Raw genomic sequence first — 24,966 nt, 5'->3', positions numbered from 1 at the left:
TTATTTGTATAAAAATTCAGTTTTTTAGAGTTTCCATTACTTTTGAGCCGGGTCGCTCCTTACTTACAGTTAAATACCAAGAACTGTTTGATATCACCTTCCGCCTTGACTACTCTTGTAATATGTTCAGCGGATCACTTTTTACCCCCTTTTAATTCATATTCTAATCAATATGGTCTTCTGAACGTAAATTTTTTAGGTTATTATTCACTTAAGACTAACAAACCATTCGCTTTGTTTATTTTTATGTAGGACACTCAACTCACCTGGACTCTTTGGTATATCCACCTAGTGGAACGCTTGGCAACTGTATAGCTGTTTCAAAGCAAAGACTGAGTGTCACTAATAGCTTCCAGAAATTGCACCTTCTACTGTTGTCTGGCTGGATAAAAACAGCTTAAAAGTCATTGATACAAACTGAACACAGCCAGAAATGTACCTAAGGTTTTAATGAATGTTTGAGAGGAAACTTTTGATTCGTTATTGGTTTCAGAAAAGTACAACAACAACTTGTGATAACAGACAAATCTTATAAAAGTATTATCAAATAATTAATACCAGTCCTTTTAAACTGTTAAAAAAATAAATAAAACAGCATATTTTGCAGCTTCTGTTGGAAAACAACTCTATATTTCTTCTACACCTTTTTAAGGTCCCTTTACCACATTACATTCACGTGCCAATAGCAAATCCTCTCATTTAGTCAGGATTGCTCTAGGCCTATTTTTGGGTGGTCGTCTGAATTTGGCCTGAAAAACAAAATAGAATTCCTGACAGCTCAATTCCCGTTATGCTACTAGTTGATAATGGGGAAAACAATTGTTTATGGAAAGACTATTGTGCTCAACTGCTTATAAATGGACAAAAGTAACAAAGCACAATGTATTTTTTGGAAAAATGAAGGTGTCCTTCTGTAGGCACGTAAGAGCACTTGCGAATTATTATAATGTTCTTTATTAGACAATTTTCCAGTATCCAGTTCACAAATGCTACAATTCATTCTGGGCTGGCTTTCGAAGATGCTGACAAATCTAAACCTAATAATTTGTATTTTTAACCCGGGTTGGCACTAAGTGCGTAAGAATTTTTATTTTGGGGAGGGGAAAAATAATAAGAGAAACAACCTGCTTTTTAATTTGAATAAGAATTGTCCAAAAATTCAGGAAAATCAAGGATCTGGGGGACGTGAGCCCCCTCCGGTGCGAGGCCCCGGTCGGCGTGCCTTTTTAAAATGATTAAGTTGTTCCAAACTTTGTTGTCACTTCCCTCCACTATCCGAAATCCCTATTTGCATAGTAAAAATTCGTAAGCTTCTGAATAAAAAAGAAGAAAAAAGTAGAACTTCTAAATTTAAAGTAGATAGAAGTACTAAACTAGTATAAAAATTTTAGTGGACACTTGCTCAAAATAAAGCAGTGTACAATAAAATAGAGTTGAGGTGAAAGTACAGGTACCACCAGAACTAATTTTCGGGAATAAGTAGGTCATATGCCAAAATACTGTTTGAAAATTAAAATTACCTGCGGGCCCTAGTCAAACAGTTCGTGGTAACGAACTGTAGTAAGGAGCGACCCGGCTCAATAGTAAACGAAACTCTAAAAAATGGAATTTCAATGCTAAAAGATGTATCAAAAGAATCGGATTTTTATGCTGATTTTAAATATATAAATTTCATCAAATTTAGTCTTTGTCGTCAAAAATTACGAGCCTGAGAAAATTTGTCTTATTTTGGAAAATAAGGGGTAACACCCCCTAAAAGTCATAGGATCTTAACGAAAATCACACCATCGCATTCAGCGTATCAGAGAACCCTATAGAAAAAATTTCAAGGTCCAATCTACAAAAATGTGGAATTTCGTTTTTTTTGCCAGAAGACAAACCACGGGTGCGTGTTTATTTGTTTGTTTGTTTTTTGTTTTTTCCCCAGGGGTCATCGTATCGACCAAGTGGTCCTAGAGTGTTGCAAGAGGGCTCATTCTAACGGAAATGAAAAGCTATAGTGCCCTTTTTAAGTGACCAAAAAATTGGAGGGCACCTAGGCCCCCTTCCACGCTCATTTTTTTCCCAAAGTCAACGGATCAAAATTTTGAGATAGCCATTTTGTTCCGCATAGTCGAAAACCATAATAACTATGTCTTTGGGGATGACTTACCCCCACTGTCCTTTAGGGAGGGGCTGCAAGTTACAAACTTTGACCAATGTTTACATACAGTAATGGTTACTGGGAAGTGTACCGACGTTATCAGGGGGATTTTTTGGTTTGGGTGTGGGATTCAGGGGAGGGGGCTATATGGGAGGATCTTTCCTTGGAGGAATATTTCATGGGGGAAGAGAAATTCAATGAAAAGGGTGCAGGATTTTCTAGCATTACTATTAAAAAAAAAAAAAACAATGAAAATATAAATATGAAAAGTTTTTTCAATTGAAAGTAAGGAGAAGCATTAAAACTTAAAACGAACAGAGATTATTACGCATATGAGGGGTTCTAAAAATACTTTAGCATAAAGAACGAGGTATTTAGGAGGAAATAAATCCTTCGCTCTTTATGCTAAAAATTTTTTAAGTAATTTCAACTATTTATTCTACGGCCTTTCTGATTCAGGGGTCATTCTTAAAGAATTGGGACAAAACAAGATTTAGTGTGAAGAGCGAGGTATTAACGAGGGGACCAACCTCCTCATATACATAATAAAAAGCATAAGAATATAAAAGTTTGTTACGTAAGTTAATTCTTAAGTTACGTATATTTTTTACTAATAAAAACTTTCGTTAAAAATTAAAAGATCTAGTTGCCTTTTTAAGTAACCGAAAAATTGGAGGGGAACTAGGCCTCCTTCCCCGCCCCTTATTTCTCAAAATCGTCTGATCAAAACTAAGAGAAAGCCATTTAGCCAAAAAAAAGAATTAATATGCAAATTTTATTTTAATAATTTATGTACGGAGAGCCAAAATCAGACATGCATTAATTCAAAAACTTTCAGAAATTAAAAAAAAAAACATGTTTTTTGAAATGAAAGAAGGAACGACATTAAAACTTAAAACGAACAGAAATTACTCCGTATATGAAAGGGGCTTTTCCTCCTCGACACACTGCTCCTTGCGCTAAAGTTTGATTCTTTCTCGCAACTCTACTTTTTAAAACAATAAAAAACTTTAGTGTAAAGAGCGGGCTGTCTAGGAGGAAAAGCCCCTTTCATATACGGAGTAGTTTCTGTTCGGTTTAAGTTTTAATGTCGCTCCTTACTTTCATTTCAAAAAACTTGTTATTTAATTGCACATAAAAGGCTGGTGAAAGCAAAATTCAGGTGAATTATCAAGATGCTCATATTTAGTTTTTCGACGTTGTCACTCTATTTTGTGTCTTGTTAGGGCATTAAAGTTGTCACACTATTTTGTGTCTTGTTAGGGCATTTTCTAGATTAGCTCGAATATGGTTTTTATGGCACTTGGTATTAACCAAGTGACTTAGAGCAATCGCAAATTCTGTCGGTCTGTCTGTCGGTCCCGATTTTGCTACTTTAGGCACTTCCAGGTAAGCTAGGACGATGATTAATTAGATTAAATTTGGGGTAATTGGGGGGGGGGGGTTAATTCTGAAAAATTAGAAAAAATGAGATATTTTTAACTTACGAACGGGTGATCGGATCTCAATGAAATTTGATATTTAGAAGGATATCGTGTCTTAGAGCTCTTATTTTAAATCTAGGCCGGATCTGGTGACATTGGGAGGGGGAAACCTAAAACTTGGAAAACACTTAGAGTGGATTGATCGAGATGCAACTTGGTGGGAAGAATAAACACAAGTCCTAGATACATGATTGACATAAACGGAACGGATCCGCTCTCTTTGGTGTAGTTGGGGGGGGGGGTTATTTCTGAAAAATGAGGTATTTTTAACTTACGAACGGGTGATCGGATCTCAATGAAATTTGATATTTAGAAGGATATCGTGTTTCAGAGCTCTTATTTTAAACCCGACCGGATCTGGTGACATTGGGGGGGGGGAGTTGGGAGGGGGAAACCTAAAACTTGGAAAACACTTAGAGTGGAGGGATCTGGATGAAACTTGGTGGAAAAAATAAGCACAAATCCTAGATACATGATTGACATAACCGGAACGGATCCGCTCTCTTTGGGGTAGTTGGGGGAGGGGTTAGTTCTGAAAAATTAGAAAAAATGAGGTATTTTTAACTTACGAACGGGTGATCGGATCTCAATGAAATTTGATATTTAGAAGGATGTCGTGTCTCAAAGCTCTAATTTAAATTCTGACCGGATCTGGTGACATTGGGGGAAGTTGGGGGTGGGGAACCTAAAATCATGGAAAACGCTTAGATTGGAGGGATCGGGATGAAACTTGGTGGGAAAAATAAACAGAAGTCTTACATACGTGATTTTCATAATTGGAACGGATCCGCTCTATTGGGGGGGGGGGAGTTAATTCTGAAAAATAAGAAAAAATTACGTTTTTTTTAACTTACGAAGGAGTGATCGGATCTTCATGAAACTTCATATTTAGAAGGACCTCGTAATTCAGATCTCCTGTTTTAAATCTCAACCGGGTCAAGCGTAATTGGGGGAGGGGCAGTTGGGGGAACTGGAAATCTTAGAAAATACTTAAAGCGGTGAGATCAGGATGAAACTGGATAAGAAGAATAGAAATCGGTCTAAGATACGTGACTGACATAACCGGAACGGTTCTGCTCTCTTTGGTGGAATTGGGGGGGAGGATGTAATTTTGAAAATTGAGGTATTTGTAACTTACGAAAGGGTGACCAGATCTTAATGAAATTTGATATTTAGAAGGATCTTGTACTTTAAAGTTCTAATTTTAAATTCTGACCGGATCCTGTGACATTGGGGGGAGTTGGAGGGGGAAACCGGAATTCTTGGAAAACGTGAAAATTGGGGTATTTTTATCTTACGAATAGAAGATCGGATCTTAATGAAATTTGACTTTTAGAAGGAATTCATGTCCCAGAGCTCTTATTTCAAATCCCGACCAGATCTTTTGACATTGGGGGGGGGGAGTTGCAGGGGGAAATCTTGGAAAAACACTTAGAGTGGAGGAATCGGGATGAAGCTTGGTGGATAGAATAAACAAATGTCCTTCATATGTAATTGGCAGAATCGTACTGGATTCGCTCTCTTTTGGGGAGTTGGGGGGGGGTTCAGTGATTTGGCGAGTTTGGTGCTTCTGGACGTGCTAGGACGATTAAAATTGGTAGGCGTGTCAGGGAGCTGCACAATTTGACTTGATAAAATCGTTTTCCCAGATTCGACCATCTGGGGGGCTAAAGGGAGAGGAAAAATTAGAAAAAATTAGGTATTTAGAACTTACGAGTGGGTGATCGAATCTTAATAAATTTTGATATTTAGAAGGACATCGCTACTCGGAGCTCTTATTTTAAATCCTGACCGCATTAAGCCTCTTATTTTCCTTTTTAAATCAATCTATTGATTAATAGAATTTTGTTAAGAGTTCATACCATATGATCTCTTGGCTCTTAGCTCTTTTCGCCTCGTCACAAGTGCCATATGAGCTCTTAGGTCTTGTTTCTAATTTTACCCTAAGTTCTTCAGCTTCTATCTAAAATAATTCGAGTTGAAACCCTTCCCTTCCCTCCGAATCTTCTCTTTTGGCTCTGGCTTCAACACATAACTCCACCAAGCTTGGTCGTTTAAGTAAAAGCTGAAATCATATCTAACTCCAGTTGCGAAGCAGGTAACATCTTTGCTACAATTATCCCAATATATGACGCTTAGAAATAAAATAATTCATACATTTTGTTTTAAAGTTCTCATTCTTGAGCAAACAGTAAAATCCTGAGTTTGACCTTCATGGTTGAATCGTCTTTCATAGGGACATTTTGAATCTGAATCTCAATAAATTTCAGAATTGCCTTGCAACTACTTAGATTCTAGGTTTTCTTTTCACATTTTCTTTCTTTTTCAGAGTAAAATTGAAGCTGCATTAAACAATTGCAGAGCTCTTAAAATCGAAAAAGTTTGTTTGGATGACACTGTCAATAACGGCTCATCTACAGATGAAAAATCTGCGCTTATCCGCTTCTGGCCTTGCAATGGACTTCCAGCAAATTATTGTTATGATCAACTTTGCAAATCTTGGAATTTCAAGATCGATAATGATCCGGGAGTAAAAATTTGGTCTGCTCTTCAACCAAGTGAATTCAGTGAGTGCAAGCGATGCCAAGTAGAATGGCAGCTGACGTCCCTGTCATTTGGAAATTTTATTGACAAGCAAACTTGTGAGGAGGTTGCCATTTTGAAATCTCCACCCATGCGATTCCTGTTGCGGTTTGTCAACAAAAAGTCCCTGGAACTTGAGGTACATGAAAGAAACTATTCTAGGACAGTCTTATTCGATTATTCATTCCTCCTCGATTTTGCATTAATTGATTGGAAAGAGGGAAATGTAGCAAAACTATTTTTGCCTTACAGCAGTGTACCGTCGCTCGTGGTAAAGGACGACCAAAGAGAATATTTGAACCTTTCTTACAGAACCGGATTAAATGGGCTTGACGCGAAATTGCTTCAATACTTCTCGGAAAACTCGGTGATAATTTTTCACATTAATTTGGATATGAATAAAAAACCATATGCTGGTAAATCTTCGCCAATAATGCTCCGAAACTTGTTCCATTATAGCGGGCTGTTTCCTCGTTCAGTTTTTGACACATCGGTTTACATTGAACCTGTGTCATCACAGTCACTAAAAGACCTTTGGGCAAAGGTAGTAAAAAATCCCGATCTCCAGCTACTTTTATGGGAACTGTCTGTTATTCGGACACAAAAAAACTGCAATGCGCCTAATACTTATATAAAACAATTTTTGGAAATGTCTCTACACCTACGTGATACAACTGTCTTGGTGAATAAACTGAGAAGTCACTTTTTTCGGAAGCCACTTTCGTCCTATTGGATTGATTTTGCTTCTTTGATTTCTTCTATAAAAGAGGAAATCACGGATACTTTTATTGAAGACAAATCCTTTTCCTTAGTGACAAAGGTTCGTCAAGTTACTATTACACCAACGAGAAACATTTATGATCCTGTTGTGAACGATCATAAATCACGGCTATTTAGGAATTACAGGAAATTTAAGTTTACCGTAGTCAAGTTTCGTGATGAAAACTTGCAGAACTTGAAGGGTGTCAATTCTTTCAAATTTGTTCACAGCATACTCCAAAAAGGACTTCTTCTAAACGGTGAAAAATACCATTTCTTGATTACAAGCAATAGTGGGCTAAGAAATCACAATGCAATATTTGTTGCTTGTGACAACGTCAATGTGGCTGCTCAAATAAGAGCAGAAATTGTATTGAACCAGAAAGAATTTCATTCTGTTTCTCTATACCTATCAAGCCTGTGTTTATTCTGCTCTAGCGACCAGCCTACTGTTCAAGTACTTCCTGAAAATATAGAAACGGTTCCTGACATCAAATCTGTTTCAGGAGATCTGCTCACTGACGGTGCCGGCTTTCTCCGATTGTCCTTTGCTATGAAAATGTCACATCAATTGCATTTAAATTCTGTACCTTCTGCATTTCAAATCCGGCTTGCTGGCGTTAAAGGTGTTTTATTAGCAATAGAAGATAAATATATGAATCAACTGACTTAAGAAGGAACAAAGATTTTGATAAGGCCTTCAATGGTCAAATTTAAGAATAATAACTTTACCCTTGGTGTTGTTGACTACTCACGATTCCTTCCAGTTCATCTTAACAGAGAAGTAATAACACTCCTTGAATCAATAAATCCTAGTGTTTGCCATTCTCTTCATGAAATGCTTGAAGAGGCACTCTCAAAAGAAGCAAAATCTCTTGTTCAGCTTGATATGTTCGTTAAGAAACTAAAAAGCTTGCCAAATGACTGGAACATAGATGAAATTTCCAAGACATTCAACATCATTGGGGAAGATTTTTGGTCTGAAATCGTTCGAAGACTCTTTGTTTTTGGCTTAAAAAATATCAGAAATAAAGCGAAAATTCCGGTGGAAAATGCTGCCTTTCTGTTTGGCGTTGCAGACCCATTTCAAATCCTTGATGATAACGAGGTGTTCCTCCAGATTGAAAAAGATGATTGCTCAGAGCCGATTATCATTTTTGGAGAGGTAAGTCAGTCAGACACTTAGAAGGACCATAAAGAGAAATAATAGTGAGAGGGAAATGGGATGGGGTTCACTTTATGTTGAATTCAAATACCCAAGTAAGAACACAATCGTTGTACAAAGTTCTTGTGCCATAGTTTTCTGAAGTTTCTCTTTCTTTATTGGTCTGTTATATGTTATAAGGGAAATTTTCGGTATTTTGGCATTTTTTCCGTGCTTAGAGTCTTTGTAGGATATTTGGTCTTCAATTTTCTTTTATAACGGTATCGAAATTTCTAAAAAAAAATGTTGCAGCAATAAAACTTTTCAGCTTAAATTTATGTTCATAATTTTTCAAAGGCCCAAAGCATCCAATTTAAGAAAAAAAAAAAAAAATGAAGAAAGAGGTAGGAAATATGGCTAAAATAATTCTAGGAAGCGGAATATTTCTAATTACTGTGTTGGAATTCAGCTTCAAAACTTCTATTTGGGTTGTATATTATATTTGTGGAGCAAAACAAAAAGGGTAAATTTTCCATATTATCCAAATCCTCGATTTTGTAGTATTTCTATATACGCCTTAGGAAATAACTAATTTCGAAAAACACACCGCCTTCTTTGACGATTAAAAAGTTTGAATCTTTGAATCTACAATCTTTGTATTAGGCGTTTTATTTTTTATTTTAAATTCTTCTATTAGGCGTGATAATAGCATTCACAAAATATACTGGATATACCTATCACATGTACAGTGACTGTCCTCAGCAGAAATACTGCTTAATCCCAGCTGATGATGGGTCACTGTAAAATGTGATCGAAGTATCCGGTGTATTTGGTGAATGTTATTATCACTGTCTAATAAAAGGGTTTATTCCTATTCGAACTTCTATCTACCGTTTTAGTCAGTACATTATTTATGAAAGGGGTGGAAACTTATATTATAGCTGAATTAAATGTAGTTTATCTAGTCTGTATATATCTCATATTTAAATATTTTATTTGTTGTATATTTTTGACCAATTGTAAAAGAGATGGAAACATGTTGTCTCTATGGCTGAACGAGGTGAACTTTGTCCGGCACCATGTCGATAAATTAGTCAATAAATCCAGATAACAGTGTGCTTCCAAATTTGGTTGAACGTATTGAAGCTTCCGTCCAATGGGAACATCTTCATCTCATTTATTTCTCTCATTTTCTAGTGATAATCACAATAGCAGGGCTACAATAAAAAAAATTAACCTTCAAAAGTTTTTCTTGTAATTTTAAGTTTCGTTTCCAAAGAAAAAGTACTAATAAGTATTGTCTTCTCGGATCGCAATTATGGTTTTGCTCTTTTTCGTGTTTTGTTTTAGCAGAAGACCACGCCCCATGTCAGTGAAATACCAAAATTAGGATCATTGAAATGCTTGGCTAAGTTGCCATTCTCTTAAGCAAACTCTTTTAAGCAAAAAGTCCTCTTTTTCGGCCTTGCTTTGCACTCCTTTTAGACGTCGGCAGTTGACAACCGTTGTTATAGTCCTGGCAATAGTCCTTTGAAGCCTGAGCTATGGTAATTATGATGAGAATAACAAGAATACTCATTCATTTCGCCAACATTTTGCTTATGCTGATCATATCATCTGTTTAAGCTAAGTCACGGAGAATTTTACCTTCGTCTTTATTCTCTGGTACACCGTCCATTTGTGCCCCACGTGTGAGGTGAAAATGGACGGGAATGGGATGGCCTTGGGCACTGAATTTGATGTTCCAAGTTTTCGAGAATCACACAGGAAATAAGCATCTAAGATATGGATGAAATTCTTATAGCTATATTTTCAGACCCAAAAACATGTATATCAAAATGGTCGATTTTCAATGTATACAGTTATAAAGAATTCTTTTTCGTATGTAGACCAATTGTTCGTATGTAGCACAGGTACTAATCTCCTGATTCTCAGCCTTCGGCCAGGAATGCTATAGGTTGTTGGGTGGAAATCATCTGACGCTTCCTGTGTTTTCCTCCCAGGTTTTTACGGGTACCAGTTGGAAACTGTCGAAAGACCTACACTAAGACATTGAGTGGCTTAAAGCAATGTGAACAGTGTGAAAAGAAGTCCTGAATGTCGACATCTTTGCTTTTGTAGTTTCACAAGCTGCACTGAGATGTGGATCTCGTGACTATCAAAGCATTGTAATACTTGATCTTCGTACGAAGGTTTCACCTGTTTCATTGAGCATTGGATGGAAGACACAAAGTTAGAACCCCTTTAGTGCAGCATACTAGCAAACCCGATGGATCTTCTTGAAACGTGCAAGAAGCCAGTCCAGTCCTGCCAGTCTATCTTTTTGCCAACTTTTGGAGAAGTGTAAGTGAAGGAAAAAGTCCCGCACTTTTGATAACTCTCTTGTATTTCTGTGTACCAAAGCATTTTTGAGCAGTTGGTAAACTTCTGAAAATATTTATAAAGCTCATAAAGCTTCCAGAAGCTCTAATTTCGCTGTTATCTCATTGCTGTTTGTAGCTGTGCTTTTCTACATCGTTTTACAACATACACGTCAGTGTAGTTAATTGTTAAACCTTGGAAAACGCTTAGAGTGGAGGGACCGGGATGAAACTTGGTAGGAAAAATAAGCAGAAGTCCTAGATACGTGATTGACGTTACCGGAACAGATCTGCTCTGTTTTGGGGAGATGGAGGGGGAAGAGGGTTAATTTACGAAAAATTCGAAAAAATGAGGTATTTTTAACTTACGAAGGAGTGATCAGATGTTAATGAAATTTAAAGTTTGGATGGATATCGTGTCTCAGACCTCTTATTCTAAATCCCGACTAGATCTGGTGACAGTGGGGAGAATTGAGGGGGGACCTAAAATCTTGGAGAACGCTTAGAGTGGAGGCTCGGGATGAAACTTGGTAGGGGAAATAAGCACAAGGTGATTGGCATAATCGGAACGGATTCGCTCTCTTTGGGGTTAGGGGGGGGGATTAATTCTGAAAAATCAGAAAAAATGAGGTATTTTAACTTACGAATTAGTGAACGGATCTTAATGAAATTTGATGTTTGGAAGGATATCGTGTCTCAGAGCTCTTATTTTAAATTTTGACCGGATCAGGTGATATTGGGTGGAGTTGGAGGGGTGAGAGGAACCTAAATTCATGAAAAACGCTTAGAGTGGAGGGATTGGGATGAAACTTGGTGGTAAAAATAAGCGTAACTCTTAGCTACGTGATTGACATAACCGGAACGGATCCGCTCTTTTCCGGAGAGTTGGGGGGAGGAGGGTTAATTCTGAAAAGTGAGGTATTTTTAACTTACCAAGGAGTGATCGAATCTTAATGAAATTTCATGTTTGAGGGATATCGGGTCTAAGAGCTCTTATTTTAAATCCCGAACAAATCGGATGACATTGGGGGGGGCCTAAAATTTTGGAAAACGCTTAGAGTGGAGGTATCAGGATGAAACTTGATGGGATATATAATCATGAGTCCTAGCTACGTGATTGACATAACCGGAACGGATCCGCGCTCTTTGGGGGAGTTGGGGTGTTGAAGAATTAGAAAAATGAGGTATTTTTAACTTACGAAGGAGTGATTGGATCTTAATGAAATTTGATGTTTGGAAGAATATCATGTCTTAGAGCTCTTATTTTAAATCGTGACTGGTTCCAGTGACATTGGGGGGAATTCAGGGGGGAGAAGCTAAAATCTTGGAAAACGCTTAGAGTGGAAGGATTGGGTTGAAACTTGGAGGGAAAATAAGTACAAGTCCTAGATACGGTATGACATTACCGGAACGGATCTGATTTCTTTGGGGAAGTTTGGGGGAGAGGGTTAATTCTAAAAAATTAGAAAGAATCAGGTATTTTTAACTTACAAAAGAGTGATCGTATCTTTATGAAATTTCATATTTAGAAGGACCTCGAAACTCAGATCTCTTTTTTTGAATCCCGACTGGATTCAAAGTGATTAAGGGGGAGGGGGCCAGAAATCTTGGAAAACGCTTAAAGCGGAGACATCATGATAAAAGTTGGTCGAAAGAATAAGCACAAGTCCAAAATAGGTCACTGATATAACCGGACCGGATCCACTCTTTTTTTCGGAGTTGGGGGGGGGGATAATTCGGAAAATTAGAAAAAGAGGTATTTGTAACTCACGAACAGGTGATCAGATCGTAATGAAATTTGATATCTAGAAGGATCTTGTGCTTTAAACTCTTATTTTAAATCCCAACCAGATCAGGTGACATTGGGGGGAGTTGAAGGTGGAAATCGGAATTCTTAGAAAACGTGAAAATCGAGGTATCTTACGAATGGGTGATCGGGTCTTAATGAAACTTGATCTATAGAAGAATTTTGTGTCTCACATGCTCCATTTGTAATTCGAATCGGATCCGTGGACATAGAGGGTTGGAGGGGGGAAATAAAAATATTGGAAACCGGAAATGTTGGAAAGCGCTTAGAGTGGAGAGATCGGGATGAAACTTCATGGGAAGAATAAGCACAAGTTATAGATACGAGATTAACATAATTGGTATGGATCTGTTCTCTTTGGAGAAGCTGGGGGTTGTAATTTGGAAAAATTAGAAAAATTGAGGTATTTTTAACATAGAACGGGTGACCAGATCTTAATGAAATTTGATATTTAGAAGGAACTCATGTCACAGAGCTCTTATTTCAAATCACGAACAGATATGTTGACATTGGGGGGAACCGGTTTGAGGGGGGAACCGGAAATCTTGGAAAACGCTTATAAATGTCGTAGTTACGTGATTGACGTAACCGGGATACGCTCTCTTTGGGGGAGTTAGGAGGGCGTTCAGCGCTTTAGCGAGTTTGGTGCTTCTGGACTTGCTAGGACGATAAAAATTATTAGGCATGTCAGGGAGCTGCACAAATTGACTTGATAAAGTTGTTTTCCCCGATTCGACCATCTGGCGGGCTGAAGGGAGAGGAAACATCAGAAAAATTTAGGTATTTTTAACTTACGAGTTGGCGATCGGATCTTAATGAATTTTGATATTTAGACGAACCTTGTAACCCAGAGCTCTTATTTTAAATCCCGACCGGTATTAAGCCTCTGATTTTCGTTTTAAAGCAATCTATTGATTCTTAGAATTTTGATAGAGCTCATACCTTATGAGCTCTTGACGCTTCCGACCTCGTCACCTGTGCCATATGAGCTCTTAGCTCTTGTTTAAAATCGTTTTACATATATAAAGATTATTGTAATCACAATGACAGAATAGCGTATAATGTAATTCATGGGTTTAGGAGCACCATTTGAGCATCTTTTGTTATTCACACTTGTTATTCTCTTGTTTGGAACACCCTGCCTAAGGGTGAGGAAAACATTCCTAGTAAAGTTTCGGGCAAAGAAGTTCGCTTCGTCTTTGAAGTGACTTTACTGAGTATTGCATGTTGAATTTTTGGTGTTACGGGCAAGGTTTAATTGCTGCTTTAAATTAGAATACGACCAAGCTTAGCTAAGGTAATGGCAAACATGCATTTTCATATTTGTTAAATATAGTTGAGCAATCTATTGGTTTTCAATTGTTTTCTTGCATACATTTCTTTTGATTTTTCTTTGCATATGAATCAACCCCATTTTAGACAGTATTTAACCCTTGATTTTGATTCTGCCCCTTGGTGTGATTAAAATCTCGATGTGATTCTGTTCCAAAGGAGGCGCTTCCTTCCAGCTAAGGAATTTGCAATTGGAAATGACTAAACACAACTTGGACTCAGCTCGATACAGCTTTTAGGCTTAGCTTCTTCAGGACAGTAGCGGGGCTTCTGAATCACTAGCCTGATCGTTTTGTTTTATTTACAAAGCATTAGACCCTTCATTTCCAACTATTTGTTCCTTTTTTCCCCACATTATTTTGACTATTGGCTTTGGTTGTCACAGACATGATTTGTTTTTTGGAATCGAATAAATAAAATTCCTTCAGTGTTTCCAGCTATGTTTGGATTTTTTCCATGCTCAGGAATAAATTTTACTGGAAGACCAAAAACTATTTTCCATGAGTAATCCAAATAACAAATTTGATGACTTTTACCAATAGCATTGAATGCCTGCGTTTTTTCACTTCAACCAACGATAATGATATTTTTTTTTAGAATGCTATTGTTTTCATTACTGTAGCAACTGAACTTGTAAATAGAAAAATAAGATTTTTAGATTTGCAATGTTTTTTTTTTTAGCTTTCTCCAAAAATATTGTATATTACAACTTTCAGTGACAGTCCTCACCGTTCTTTCCTGTTAACAGAATTGGCAAACAAATTAATTGTTTTTACCTTCGTCAAATTTTTAACATTTTCCCTGTTAATAGTGGATCACATTTATTCCTCAATGTGTCTAATTTGTTTGAATTTTCAGTATATTTTCTTTCTTTAATTGATATGCTATTTAACAAGGCTAGCAGTAAAAGACATGACTGTTTCACTAGTTTAACATTCCCTTTTTCAGGTCTTGATTTATCGCAATCCTTGTCTACACCCTGGTGACATCCGTGTTGTACAAGCCGTAAACAAGTCGGAATTTCAAATGTACAAAAATGTACTAATTCTTCCAGCAAAACCAACTTGCAAGTACTCTCTCTCCGCAGCCTGTAGTGGAGGTGATTTGGACGGGGATCGATTTTCTGTGATCTGGGACTCAAGACTTGTGCCGCCGAAATCCACGCTTGTACCTCCCTTCAATTATGCTAAATTGAAGAGCAAGATGCCCTCTTGCACAATGCCTTGGAGTCTGGACAACCTTTGCAATTTTTTTATTAAGTGCCTATCTAGTGATATGCTAGGTCAAATTGCAAATCTCCATCTTGCTCTTTGTGATCAACTAGACAAAGGGGCTTGTGATCCCATTGCGATGAAATTAGCTGAAGCACAAGCTTATGCTGTGGACTTTCCCAAAACAGGAATACTGCCGGAAGTCCCCACTGATGCTTGGTATATTACTAGCACAAATGGTTACCCTGACTTTATGGAAAAAAGCGAAAAAATTTCATACATATCAAAAAAAATAATTGGTCAACTATATCATAGCACCTTGGCTTTTGATCTTGAAGCTAGTACTGGTAGTAGATGTGATCTTGATCTTGATTTAATTATTCCAGGGCATGAAGATTTCCTAATGTCTGCGAAGAAGGACTATGAACTTTATTCTTTGTCATTAAAAAATATAATGTACCAATGCGGGTTTCAAGATGAATATAACCTCATTATTGGACATGATCCATTTGCAGTAGCTGCGCAATCTTTTCCACGCCAAAAATCATCCCTGGCTCAAAAAGCAATGGACGATTTAAAAAGCACATTTAAAGCGAAATTCTATGATGGGATTAGTACAGACAGTGACATAAAGGCAAAAGCCTCTGCTTGGTATAAAGTATCATACACTCGAGCAAAATGTGGCTCAGAAACGTTTCTTAGCTTTGCTTGGCTTGTACCTGATGTACTTTGCGAGATTAAAAAATCGAAAATGCTGCCTGAAAACGGTTTTAATTACGAGAAGTTACTTTTTAAGGAAATAGGGGCTAGTGCTCGGTCTTATTTCTTTGAAAACTTTAGTGTGTTAAAACAAGTGACCGCTCAGAAAACTAACACAGGGGAGATGATTGTTCAATTGATTAAAGACAAGTCATTGGTTTTCCTTTCCGATGCTAAAATTCACGGCTCGATAGCAACTTATACCTGTGATTCCGAGTCTGACATTAATATCTCATTACTACTTTCTCGACAGGAAGCATCTGAGATTGCCATATTGGAGACTTATATTAAACCTATTCTTATTGGTGAAAGTGAGAGATGTTCAATTGTGACAAGCTCTAGTGGGGAACATATCAAATGCCATATCAGTTATAATGGTATGCTTAATAACATAGACATATCTGTTAACAGCATGGGTTTACATAAGACAGAAATAATTCAGTCTTTAATAAGCTCCAAACTAGAATTTCTTCCAGTATTTTGGTTCTTGGTACGCTGGGCAAAGATAACGGGTATTGTTAGAGATAACCGTATTCCTTCAGAAGATTGTGTTTTGTCAGCTACCGATTTTTGTGGTCTTATCATGAATTTTCTCACATCCTTAAAACCGCTAACCTTAACAACGCAAGTCCAAGAGAATTTTGCCAGTTTCAGCATTGAAAAAATAAACGAGTCGTTCGATGAAGCTATTGGGAGACATATCATATCTTTTTTTCAAGAAGCTTTAAACTTATCTGAACTTACAGGCATTAAGTGGAACAACTCAAAGATTGGAGAGGTTCAGTTAAACTCTATAATAAAATCAAGGATTCTGAAGTTCAGTCGGATTGCTGAAAATACTCTACTTATATCCAAAAGTTGTTCTTTGGTCGTAAACTCAGTTAAATCAGACTCACAAAAGTCTTTGTCATGCAGCATTAAACTGCCACCAATTCTGAGTGGTGCAATAATTGGCCGTCAGGAATTTCATTCATCTCGTTTAACAGAAGTGACAAAAGCAAAAGTTGACCTAAAAACTGCCAAAGGAGATTCAAGAGTTACATTGAATGCTGTGGGCTCGCGTGCAGAGATCTTTCGAGTTTATGAAGAGATCCAAATTCTGAGTCATGTTATAAGAATGCAAAAAGTGGTACCCAAGTGTCAGTTGGGTCACTACTTTATGGATAATTGTGATTTATATTTTCTAAAGAATGCTGATACTCTCAGTTCAAAGATTACATTTGTGCGCTCGAAGGGTCCGTTTCAGTATCGTCATAGCCTCTATGAACGGTATTCTGTAAAGCTTTGTTCAACTCAGTTTATTAAGGACTGGAAGCTGGAAGCAATTGAAAGATTCACTGCTCATATTTGCCGCCAGTTTTCAAAATTTCCTATCAACGATAAGACATTGCTTGATAGTCTAAAAATAACGGCTCGCTTTGGAAATTTCTACGTTTTCAATATTTCCTCGCAAAAAGATCAACAAATATCTTTCCAAAGATTTCTCACCATGTTTTCTAAAGAACTGAATCGACCGAAGTATGTTTGCCATAGAAATCACAAGCTGTTTGAGAATGATAGCATTGATTTAAAAGTAGTGAAACTAAGGCCAAAGGACCAGCACCCTCTTTCGCAGAGTAGAAAGCCCCCAAAATTTTCAAAATCAGCAATTAAACGGCCGATTTGTAATTTTTGTGTTGGGCTGACTATGGAAAATAATCCAGACCCAACTATTACCAAAACAGTTGAGGATATTTATATTAAAGCGCTGAAAAAGAATAATTTTGCAGAAGGAGAAATTCAGCCGGACTCATTTGCATTTTTAGTAACTGCAAGCTTAGCAAGGACTTTCGAGGAGAAAATTCTATTGGATAATGAGATGAATGTTATGTCAATTTCAGAAAAAGACCTTCACTGGGCCAGTGGCTATATTCTCCATGGTAAAGAGTTGAGCAATAACTCTGCCAGTATGAATGAGGTAGACTGTCGCATCACTGTCTCTACCACAGATAAGACTGAGAAGGAGAATCCGTGTTTCAAGGTCCTTTTTGCTGATGATAAAGTGAGATCCCCAATTAAATTGGAAAACAACAGAGTAATGGTGAGTGATGATGTTGATCCCGGTGCAAGAAATAGGATCTATTTTGTTCTGCATAAGCAGCGAATTATTCGTTTTGTATGTGACAAAATTGGTGCTACAATCTCAAGTGGAATATCTTATGAAGGAGAAGAGCTATCCCACATGGTACCTTTCTCGAAAATGACTTTGCACTTTGATAATGAAGCCTTCAAAAGGGCTCTAGAACAAAATAGTCTTCCTGGAGTCCGAGATACTGCCGCCCAAATATTCATAATGGCCGACAGTATTGCTACCAGTATATCAGATGTTTCTAAAAGTGTAGCTTGCTAATACTTTATCGATTTGCCACTCAATACGATAATTCCGTGGTATAAGATACTTATGTCTATATTATTGTTTTGCAATTGTAATAGCCGAAAACCCAAATAGCAGTAGATTTATTTTAGTTGTTAGCGTATGCATAAGCAGTGCTGGAAATTCCGACAAAGTTAAGCTACGCCGTATAAATTTTGCAGAAAACTGGGAGAGGGAAAATTATTTGCGTTTTTTCTAATGTAATTATCACATAATTGATCTTGCTCAAGTACTTTCTATCGACATTCAGAGTGCACCCTTATCGTCTGATATCAAAAGCTTTTAGTTACAAACTATTTCTGAAAGTGAGATGTGTGCCGCTTAATTTAGTAGTTGTCTTGTAGTTTCTTTCTCAGGCCGTGCGTTTTTCAACCATATTAGACATTCCTTTTTCCAAATGATCGTAAGGTTTTCTATGCTCAGGCCACCAAAAAAAAAATATAATAAGGGAAAATCGTATTTTTAATGACTTAGAGTTGCAAACTTATGTGCTACAATTGAAACGATGTTTCAATTGAATTAAATCGAAAAGAAGACATTTAGACGGTTTTTTCAAGTGTTCTCATTTCAAACCGAAAGCGTGAAAATAACGCGTTTGACAAAATAACAATTTCAAACCGTATAAAATTGACACAATTAGTGGACGACCGTATTATTTATTTTCCCCATTTTGTCATTTTTCGGACATCAACACTTCGATTTAGTCGTGACCTTAACCGTGGTGAATCGGTTTGTCTGCTATGTCTGGCTTGTTGCACTGATTAATATGTGGACTCGTATGTAGCAAGATTTTTTCTTAAAAATTAAATTATTACTACGATTTATGTTAGTGCTGCTCATGTAAGTAATTTGGGGAGCTTACGTATAAGCAAATTTCCAAATGACATCTGAATTTCATATGCCAAGTGAGGTAGTCCCGTTGTAAGAAGATATAAGTACTGCTCAGATCACTACTGACCTAGAGCAAATTATCTCTTTATGTGGTAATTCTCATATAAGGCAGGGGTGTTATTTGCTATGAGGCAGAGAGGTAACTGCCCCTCCCAGACCTCAGTTTGATCTCCAGACCTTATCCCCCCACCAGCTGAAATCTATTTTCGTCCAACATCTTGTGAAAACTAAAATAGACCTAAATAATTCAACAGAAACAGATTTTTAGGTACATATTTACCTCTATAGTACTATTAAGTACCATCATAATACTTTTATATTATTAAACAGTATGTTTATGGTACCAAATGGCCTTTTCTGTTTTATACTATTATTTAAACTTGATATTGGATTCTGAATTTAAATGCTTCGGATGTCTTAGATTTTGGAGCAGCTCTGACAATATTTAAACTATGTGGTTAACCAGCATCTAAGGTACATTAACATAGTACGGAGCACGAATTTTTTTTTTATCGTTGAGCAACTTTTACTTCAATGCTCAGAGTGAAAATAGTTGAAACCCTAATAATCTTCCCAAGACTTAACTTCATTTATTGCATTCTACATGACTAAAAGTAATTTTAATGTATATGTTATTTACTGTTTTCTTTAATTTGCATTGTATCTAGTGTTGTTTTATATTCTTATATATATATCTGATTTCATTGTAATAATCTGATTAAGATTAAATAAGAATTTAATTATTCTTGATCTTGTCTATTTTGTCTTTATCTAGATGCATGCTTCACAGTCTGCTCTCAAAACTTTTACCAAAACATAGCATTCATTTATGAATTCCTTTGCACTCAAAAGCTAAAAAAAAAAATGCTTGATTGGAAACTAGATAATGAGTACTTAATCCTATTGGACTCTAGGCTACAGGATATCAAAGGGTTTTCCGGGAGAGGAGAAAATTAGACAAAATTTAATATTTAACCACAAAATTTTAGTAGTGATGCCTCTGGTTTTAAAGGCAGCTACTATTTTAAAGTACTATAGTGCAATACTATAGTGCAATACCATAGTACTATAGTGTAATGGTATAGTACACCTGTATGTAACGTAATTGGGTTTGATTAATTATTCCAATGATTTCTTTGGATGCTACGTAAAAGGACTTGCTAGAATCCGCTAGTCAAGGGGGAAGTCCCGGTTGTAAAAAAAAGTTGATTGTGGTCCAATATTACTTGTGAATATGACCTATTCTTGCGTGATTTGTTTTGGTTCCGATGGATTTTTGTAATCCAGTCAAAAACTGGTTTCAAAGATCAAGAACACTTAACATGTTAGAACTTATGGTTCACTCACCTCAGTATAGAAAAAGAGCTCAGTGTTTCAGTCATGACATATTCTTTAGTAATGGATACTTTTACTCTATTGGTTATTGAAGGCGCTATCAATGGCAAAATGAAACCTAAAATGCCCAACCTAGCAGTAGAAATTACAAGGGGTTGTTGGCTAAATTGGGACGAAATGTTTGCACGTAATATCATTGAACAAAATCAAGAACATTTGTGCTTTGCAGCAGATGTGAATATAATGCATATGCAAAGCTGACAAGATGTATTATATCTACAAGTGAAATATATTGAAAACAACGATCTGAATCAATCTATAAGAAAGGAGTGAGTTTGTTACATTTTTCGTTGGATATTTTACTAGCGAGAAAGAATCTTCATTCATTGTTAGTCTATAATCGGTAGTGAGAAGTGCTTGGATTTGAAAAACAAAAATCATATGGAATCATGTGACTTAGGAAAAATGTTTGATTCTAAATGATGCTTTTTCAAGAGTTATCTCTTCAAAGGAAAATATTTTCTCAAATAACGCTTAACAATATAATGAAAAATGATTCCCCGTCTTTGGACTGTTGCTTGAAACTTCTACGTCATGGTCCAGATTTATTTACTCAATTTATTGACATATTATTTGAAATAAAATTAAAGGATATTGTGCATTTACTTTTGAGCCCTACATGGATTTGCTTTTGAGAACTACCTATATTTTAGTTTAAGACGGCCATTTAGAATGCCAACAGCAAAAAAGTTCACATAAACTAATAATTCTACCCTTTTTCCCACCAACTATTGAACTATCTCCAGACTGAGACACCATCTGCAATGCACATAAGTCTCGATCTGAAGTAAGATAGTGATCGTTTGGCAGCACCTAGGTTTTAACACTTAAAGAGCGAATGGCTGTGACCTTGGCGCTTGGAATTAGTTATTCTCTACACAGTTTCTATAAAAACTAATATCGAAATTTTTACATAATGTGATGGAACCCCCTTTTAGACCTTTTTGATATTTTCATTATGTGTTTGCACACAGTAAACCTTCAGACCTGCAAGCACACTGTGGTATATCAAGTCTCTCTGCGTCCCAGATTTAAAAAATAACAACTTACTTTGGGCCTGGCGCTTCACTAGCTCTGGGTAAAGGGACTCGTCTTAATTGGTGTAGTTTATTCGAGAGCCTATTATCTAATTGATGAAGAAGCTGGATTCAATCCACAAATTTTCAGGGCTTTCTTTGAAAGTGGCCCAAGTCCTAGCTGTTGGGGTGGCGCGACTGTCTGCATATGACGTCTGAATTATTTCATCACATACCAATTCAAAAACGAATGTATTCAAGCCGAAGTAGCTCATTTATATAACTACCTGTGTTGGCGCAGTGGGTTTGACCTTAGCGTGGTAATACGGGACCCAGAGATCGAACCGTGCTGCAGGAATGCACTACAGGGCCGACGCAGGGACCTTAATAGTCAAGAAATGTCGTTAATCCGATACAAATACAAATACAGTAGCTCAGTTGGTTCTAGGTCCGAGAGGTTCCAGGTTCGAACCTTGGCTTTAGCATTGATACAAAAGAAGAAAATAAACTAAAAAAGATAAAAACTACAAAAAAAAACTAAAAATAAAATACTAAATAAACTAAAAAAGCTAAAAAACTAAAAAAAAAACTAAAAAAGGGTAAAAAAATAAAAACTAAAAAAGTAAAAAAAAACTAAAAAAAGGTAAACTACAAAAAAACTAAAAAGAAAAAAACTAATAAAAAAACTAAAAACTGAAAAAGAAAAAAAACTAAAAAAAGAAAAAACTGACAAATAAAGGAGAAAAAGGTAACGAAAGAAAAAAAACTAAAAAAGGTAAATGTATTCAAGCCGAAGTAGCTGAGTTGGTAAAGCGTTATTTTCCAGGTTCTAGGTCCGAGCGGTTCCAGGTTCGAACCTTGGCTTTAGCATTAATACAAAAGAAGAAAAAAAACACTAAAAAACAGGTAAAAACTACAAAAAAAAAAAGCTAAAAAACAAAAAAAAACTTTAAAAAATGAAAAAACTAAAAACAAAAAAAGAAAAAAAAACTAAAACAGAGTAAAAACAGCAAAAAAACTAAAAAGAAAAAAAACTAATAAAAAAACTAAAAACTTAAAAAAAAAACTAAAAAAAGGATAAAAACTTAAAAATAAAGAAGAAAAAGAAAACTAAAAAAAAAGAAAAAAAAGGGAATATAAATGACGACCGGGACACTCAAAGAGAAATTACAGACTGGGACACCGGGACACAAAGGATGATGACTGGGACGTATGTGTCGACTGACGTCATATTTTTGTGTCGACTGACGTCATGTTTGTCGACTATAAATGACGACTGGGACACAACTACAACGGGGACGCCGGGGGGCACAGGGGGATATATAAATGACGATGGGGACACAGGGAATGTTTGATTAGCAATTACCATCAACAAAGCTCAAGGGCAATCATTAGAATAATGAGGTATAGATCTGAATACGGATTGTTTTTCCCATGGACAATTATATGTTGCATGTTCAAGAGTCGGTAAACCTGACAATCTATTTATATGTACAGACAATGGGACAGTGAAGAATGTTGTATATTCGCAAGTTTTACGCAGTTAAAAACATATATATATATATATATATATATATATATATATATATATATATATATATATATATATATATATATATATATATATATATATATATATATATATATATATATATATATATATATATATATATATATATATATATATATATATATATATATATATATATATATATATATATATATATATATATATATATATATATATATATATATATATATATATATATATATATATATATATTCACAGGTGGGACACAGGGACACAACTACAATGGCGCGTAACTAATATGGCGCGTAATGACTTACGCGCGCGGGGAGGCTTGGGGGGCGCGAAGCGCCCCTACCAACTAGGTGTTGGTGTGGCGCGAAGCGCCACCCCAACAGCTAGTTTTTAATAAATGCTGTTTAAACAGAAACTTTGTATAACTTTAAAAGATAGTGCATTTAAGTGAAAAGCAAATAAAATTATCATGCCTATGCACGCAAAGGTTATTCTTTGTATTTAGTGTATATTGACTAATTACAAAAGACTATTCTGAAATAAGTTTGAACGCTGTTATACATTTAATAGACTAATTGATAGTTCTTATAAGAATTTGGTTGAATTACTCACCAATGGTTGCTTCTACTCCAAAACTGGTAGTGGATGTGCGGTAGTAGTCCCTCATTGTTTGATGTTTACGTGCTACCGAGCCGAGAACAAAAATAGTTCTGAAGCAAAACATAAAAGACTCTTATTAGGTCTGGAGTATATGCTGATAGGAGTCAAACATCGGTCTGAAGCATCATTAGACATATGATGCGTTCAGTGGACTGCTTTTTCAACATGGACAGCATCAAATATTTCAATAAAGAGGCATGTCTGATGTTCCATCAAAAAACTTTTGAAAGTGAAATAGGAAGTTGAGGTGTTATGGTTACTACTTTGTGACTTGAAGTTCAATCCTCCCTCACAGGAGCAGAGCCCTTAGCCACTTTTCTGCAGCAATGGTTTGATAATAATGTATTATCATCAAAACAGTTGACATATCCAACAATTTACATGTCAATTGCTTTAAAGAGGAGCTTGGCTAAAAGCAATGACAGCCTTGATCCTTCTTTACTAGGAAAGCTAATTCTAATAGTATACTTTGCGTTTCGATCTGACTCTATTGGTTGGAGTTATGGGCTATTTTATTCCTTCGTATGAGACATGATCGTCTCTTACTAGGTTGCTGGGTTCCGTTGCAACCCAGACTAGCTGAGGAAAAAAAAAGATGCCGTCGATGCAGAATATCATGCTTCCAGTACTTTCCTTTTTTCGAGTCAATGTATCGTCGCTATAGTTCAAGATAAGGCACTTTATTTTTTCTATGTAAGGTTTTCAGACTAGGAAGTTATAATAATATCCTTCTTGTTTTGATCTGACACTATTTTTAGCAGCTATGGGCTATTGTATTTTGCTTAGAATGGCGCATGATCATCTCTTACTAGGCTGCTAGCTGTCGCTGCAGCCCTTATACCAATGAAACTAACATAATCCCCATTTAGAATTAAAAATTACCTTTGTAATCCTTGTATTACAACCTAAATACAATCCTTTATATTGCAACCCAGATGCTGTGAAATTACAGGAAATTACTTATTTGAAATAGCAAGAGACGGTCATCTGTATTGAACTATAGTCCAGACAAATAACTTTTCAAAAGATGCTTGTATTATCTTAATTTTTTGGTTACTATGTGCTATGGATGGTTTTACTAGGTTTCTGCTATTTCTTATGAAACTTATATTGTCCCTCATTTATAATAAAATATGTAAGTCCTTTGTGTACTCTTGTATTAGGCTTTTGACAATGCTGATTCCAACGAGTAATTTCTGTTTTGATCAGACACCGATTTTTAGGGACTTTAGGTTTTTTTCAAAATCCTTAAAGTTTTCTGTTCGTTATGAACTTTTAATTTCGATCTTTTATATAATCGACTGCAACAGACTTCATTCCGTTACTGCAGTCAGCACCAAGGAATACCAAACACCAATCGAGAACATGTGATAACCTTTTGAAAATAAATATTATCTTAACTTATCTATCTTATGAACCCCAGAGAATCAGGAGAGTCAAATGAAGTCAGTCAAATATGACCCCAG

At 36.1% G+C, this 24,966-nt stretch overlaps 2 protein-coding genes and 1 long non-coding RNA gene across 4 annotated transcripts in view; 2 read left to right on the top strand and 1 right to left on the bottom strand.

The window, feature by feature from the left end:
• Positions 1 to 7,657, top strand: part of LOC136031921 (uncharacterized) — a 49,788-nt gene extending 42,131 nt beyond the window's left edge. For both annotated transcript variants that reach the window (XM_065711912.1, XM_065711911.1), the window contains exon 3: positions 5,957 to 7,657. In XM_065711912.1, the coding sequence (XP_065567984.1) occupies positions 5,957 to 7,642 (1,686 nt within the window). In that variant the 3' untranslated portion in view covers positions 7,643 to 7,657. The remainder of the gene's footprint in view (positions 1 to 5,956) is intronic.
• LOC136031922 (uncharacterized) overlaps positions 1 to 23,546 on the bottom strand; it is a 29,575-nt gene extending 6,029 nt beyond the window's left edge. The window contains exons 1-2 of the long non-coding RNA XR_010618615.1: positions 23,453 to 23,546; positions 267 to 439 (exon numbers count right to left, since the gene is read on the bottom strand). This is a non-coding gene — a long non-coding RNA (uncharacterized LOC136031922). The remainder of the gene's footprint in view (positions 1 to 266; positions 440 to 23,452) is intronic.
• On the top strand, positions 7,658 to 19,973 carry LOC136031920 (uncharacterized). Its single transcript, XM_065711910.1, has 2 exons — positions 7,658 to 8,134; positions 14,561 to 19,973. Exons 1-2 carry the CDS (start codon positions 7,673 to 7,675, stop codon positions 17,969 to 17,971), a joined length of 3,873 nt encoding a protein of 1,290 aa, XP_065567982.1. The 5' UTR covers positions 7,658 to 7,672; the 3' UTR covers positions 17,972 to 19,973.
• Positions 23,547 to 24,966: the final 1,420 nt, after the last annotated feature.

This window comes from Artemia franciscana, chromosome 10, assembly GCF_032884065.1.
Source record: "Artemia franciscana chromosome 10, ASM3288406v1, whole genome shotgun sequence".
In the NCBI taxonomy this organism is placed as follows: Eukaryota; Metazoa; Arthropoda; class Branchiopoda; order Anostraca; family Artemiidae; genus Artemia; species Artemia franciscana.
Note: the sequence above shows the minus strand (reverse complement) of the source record. Positions and strands in the feature narration are given on the sequence as shown.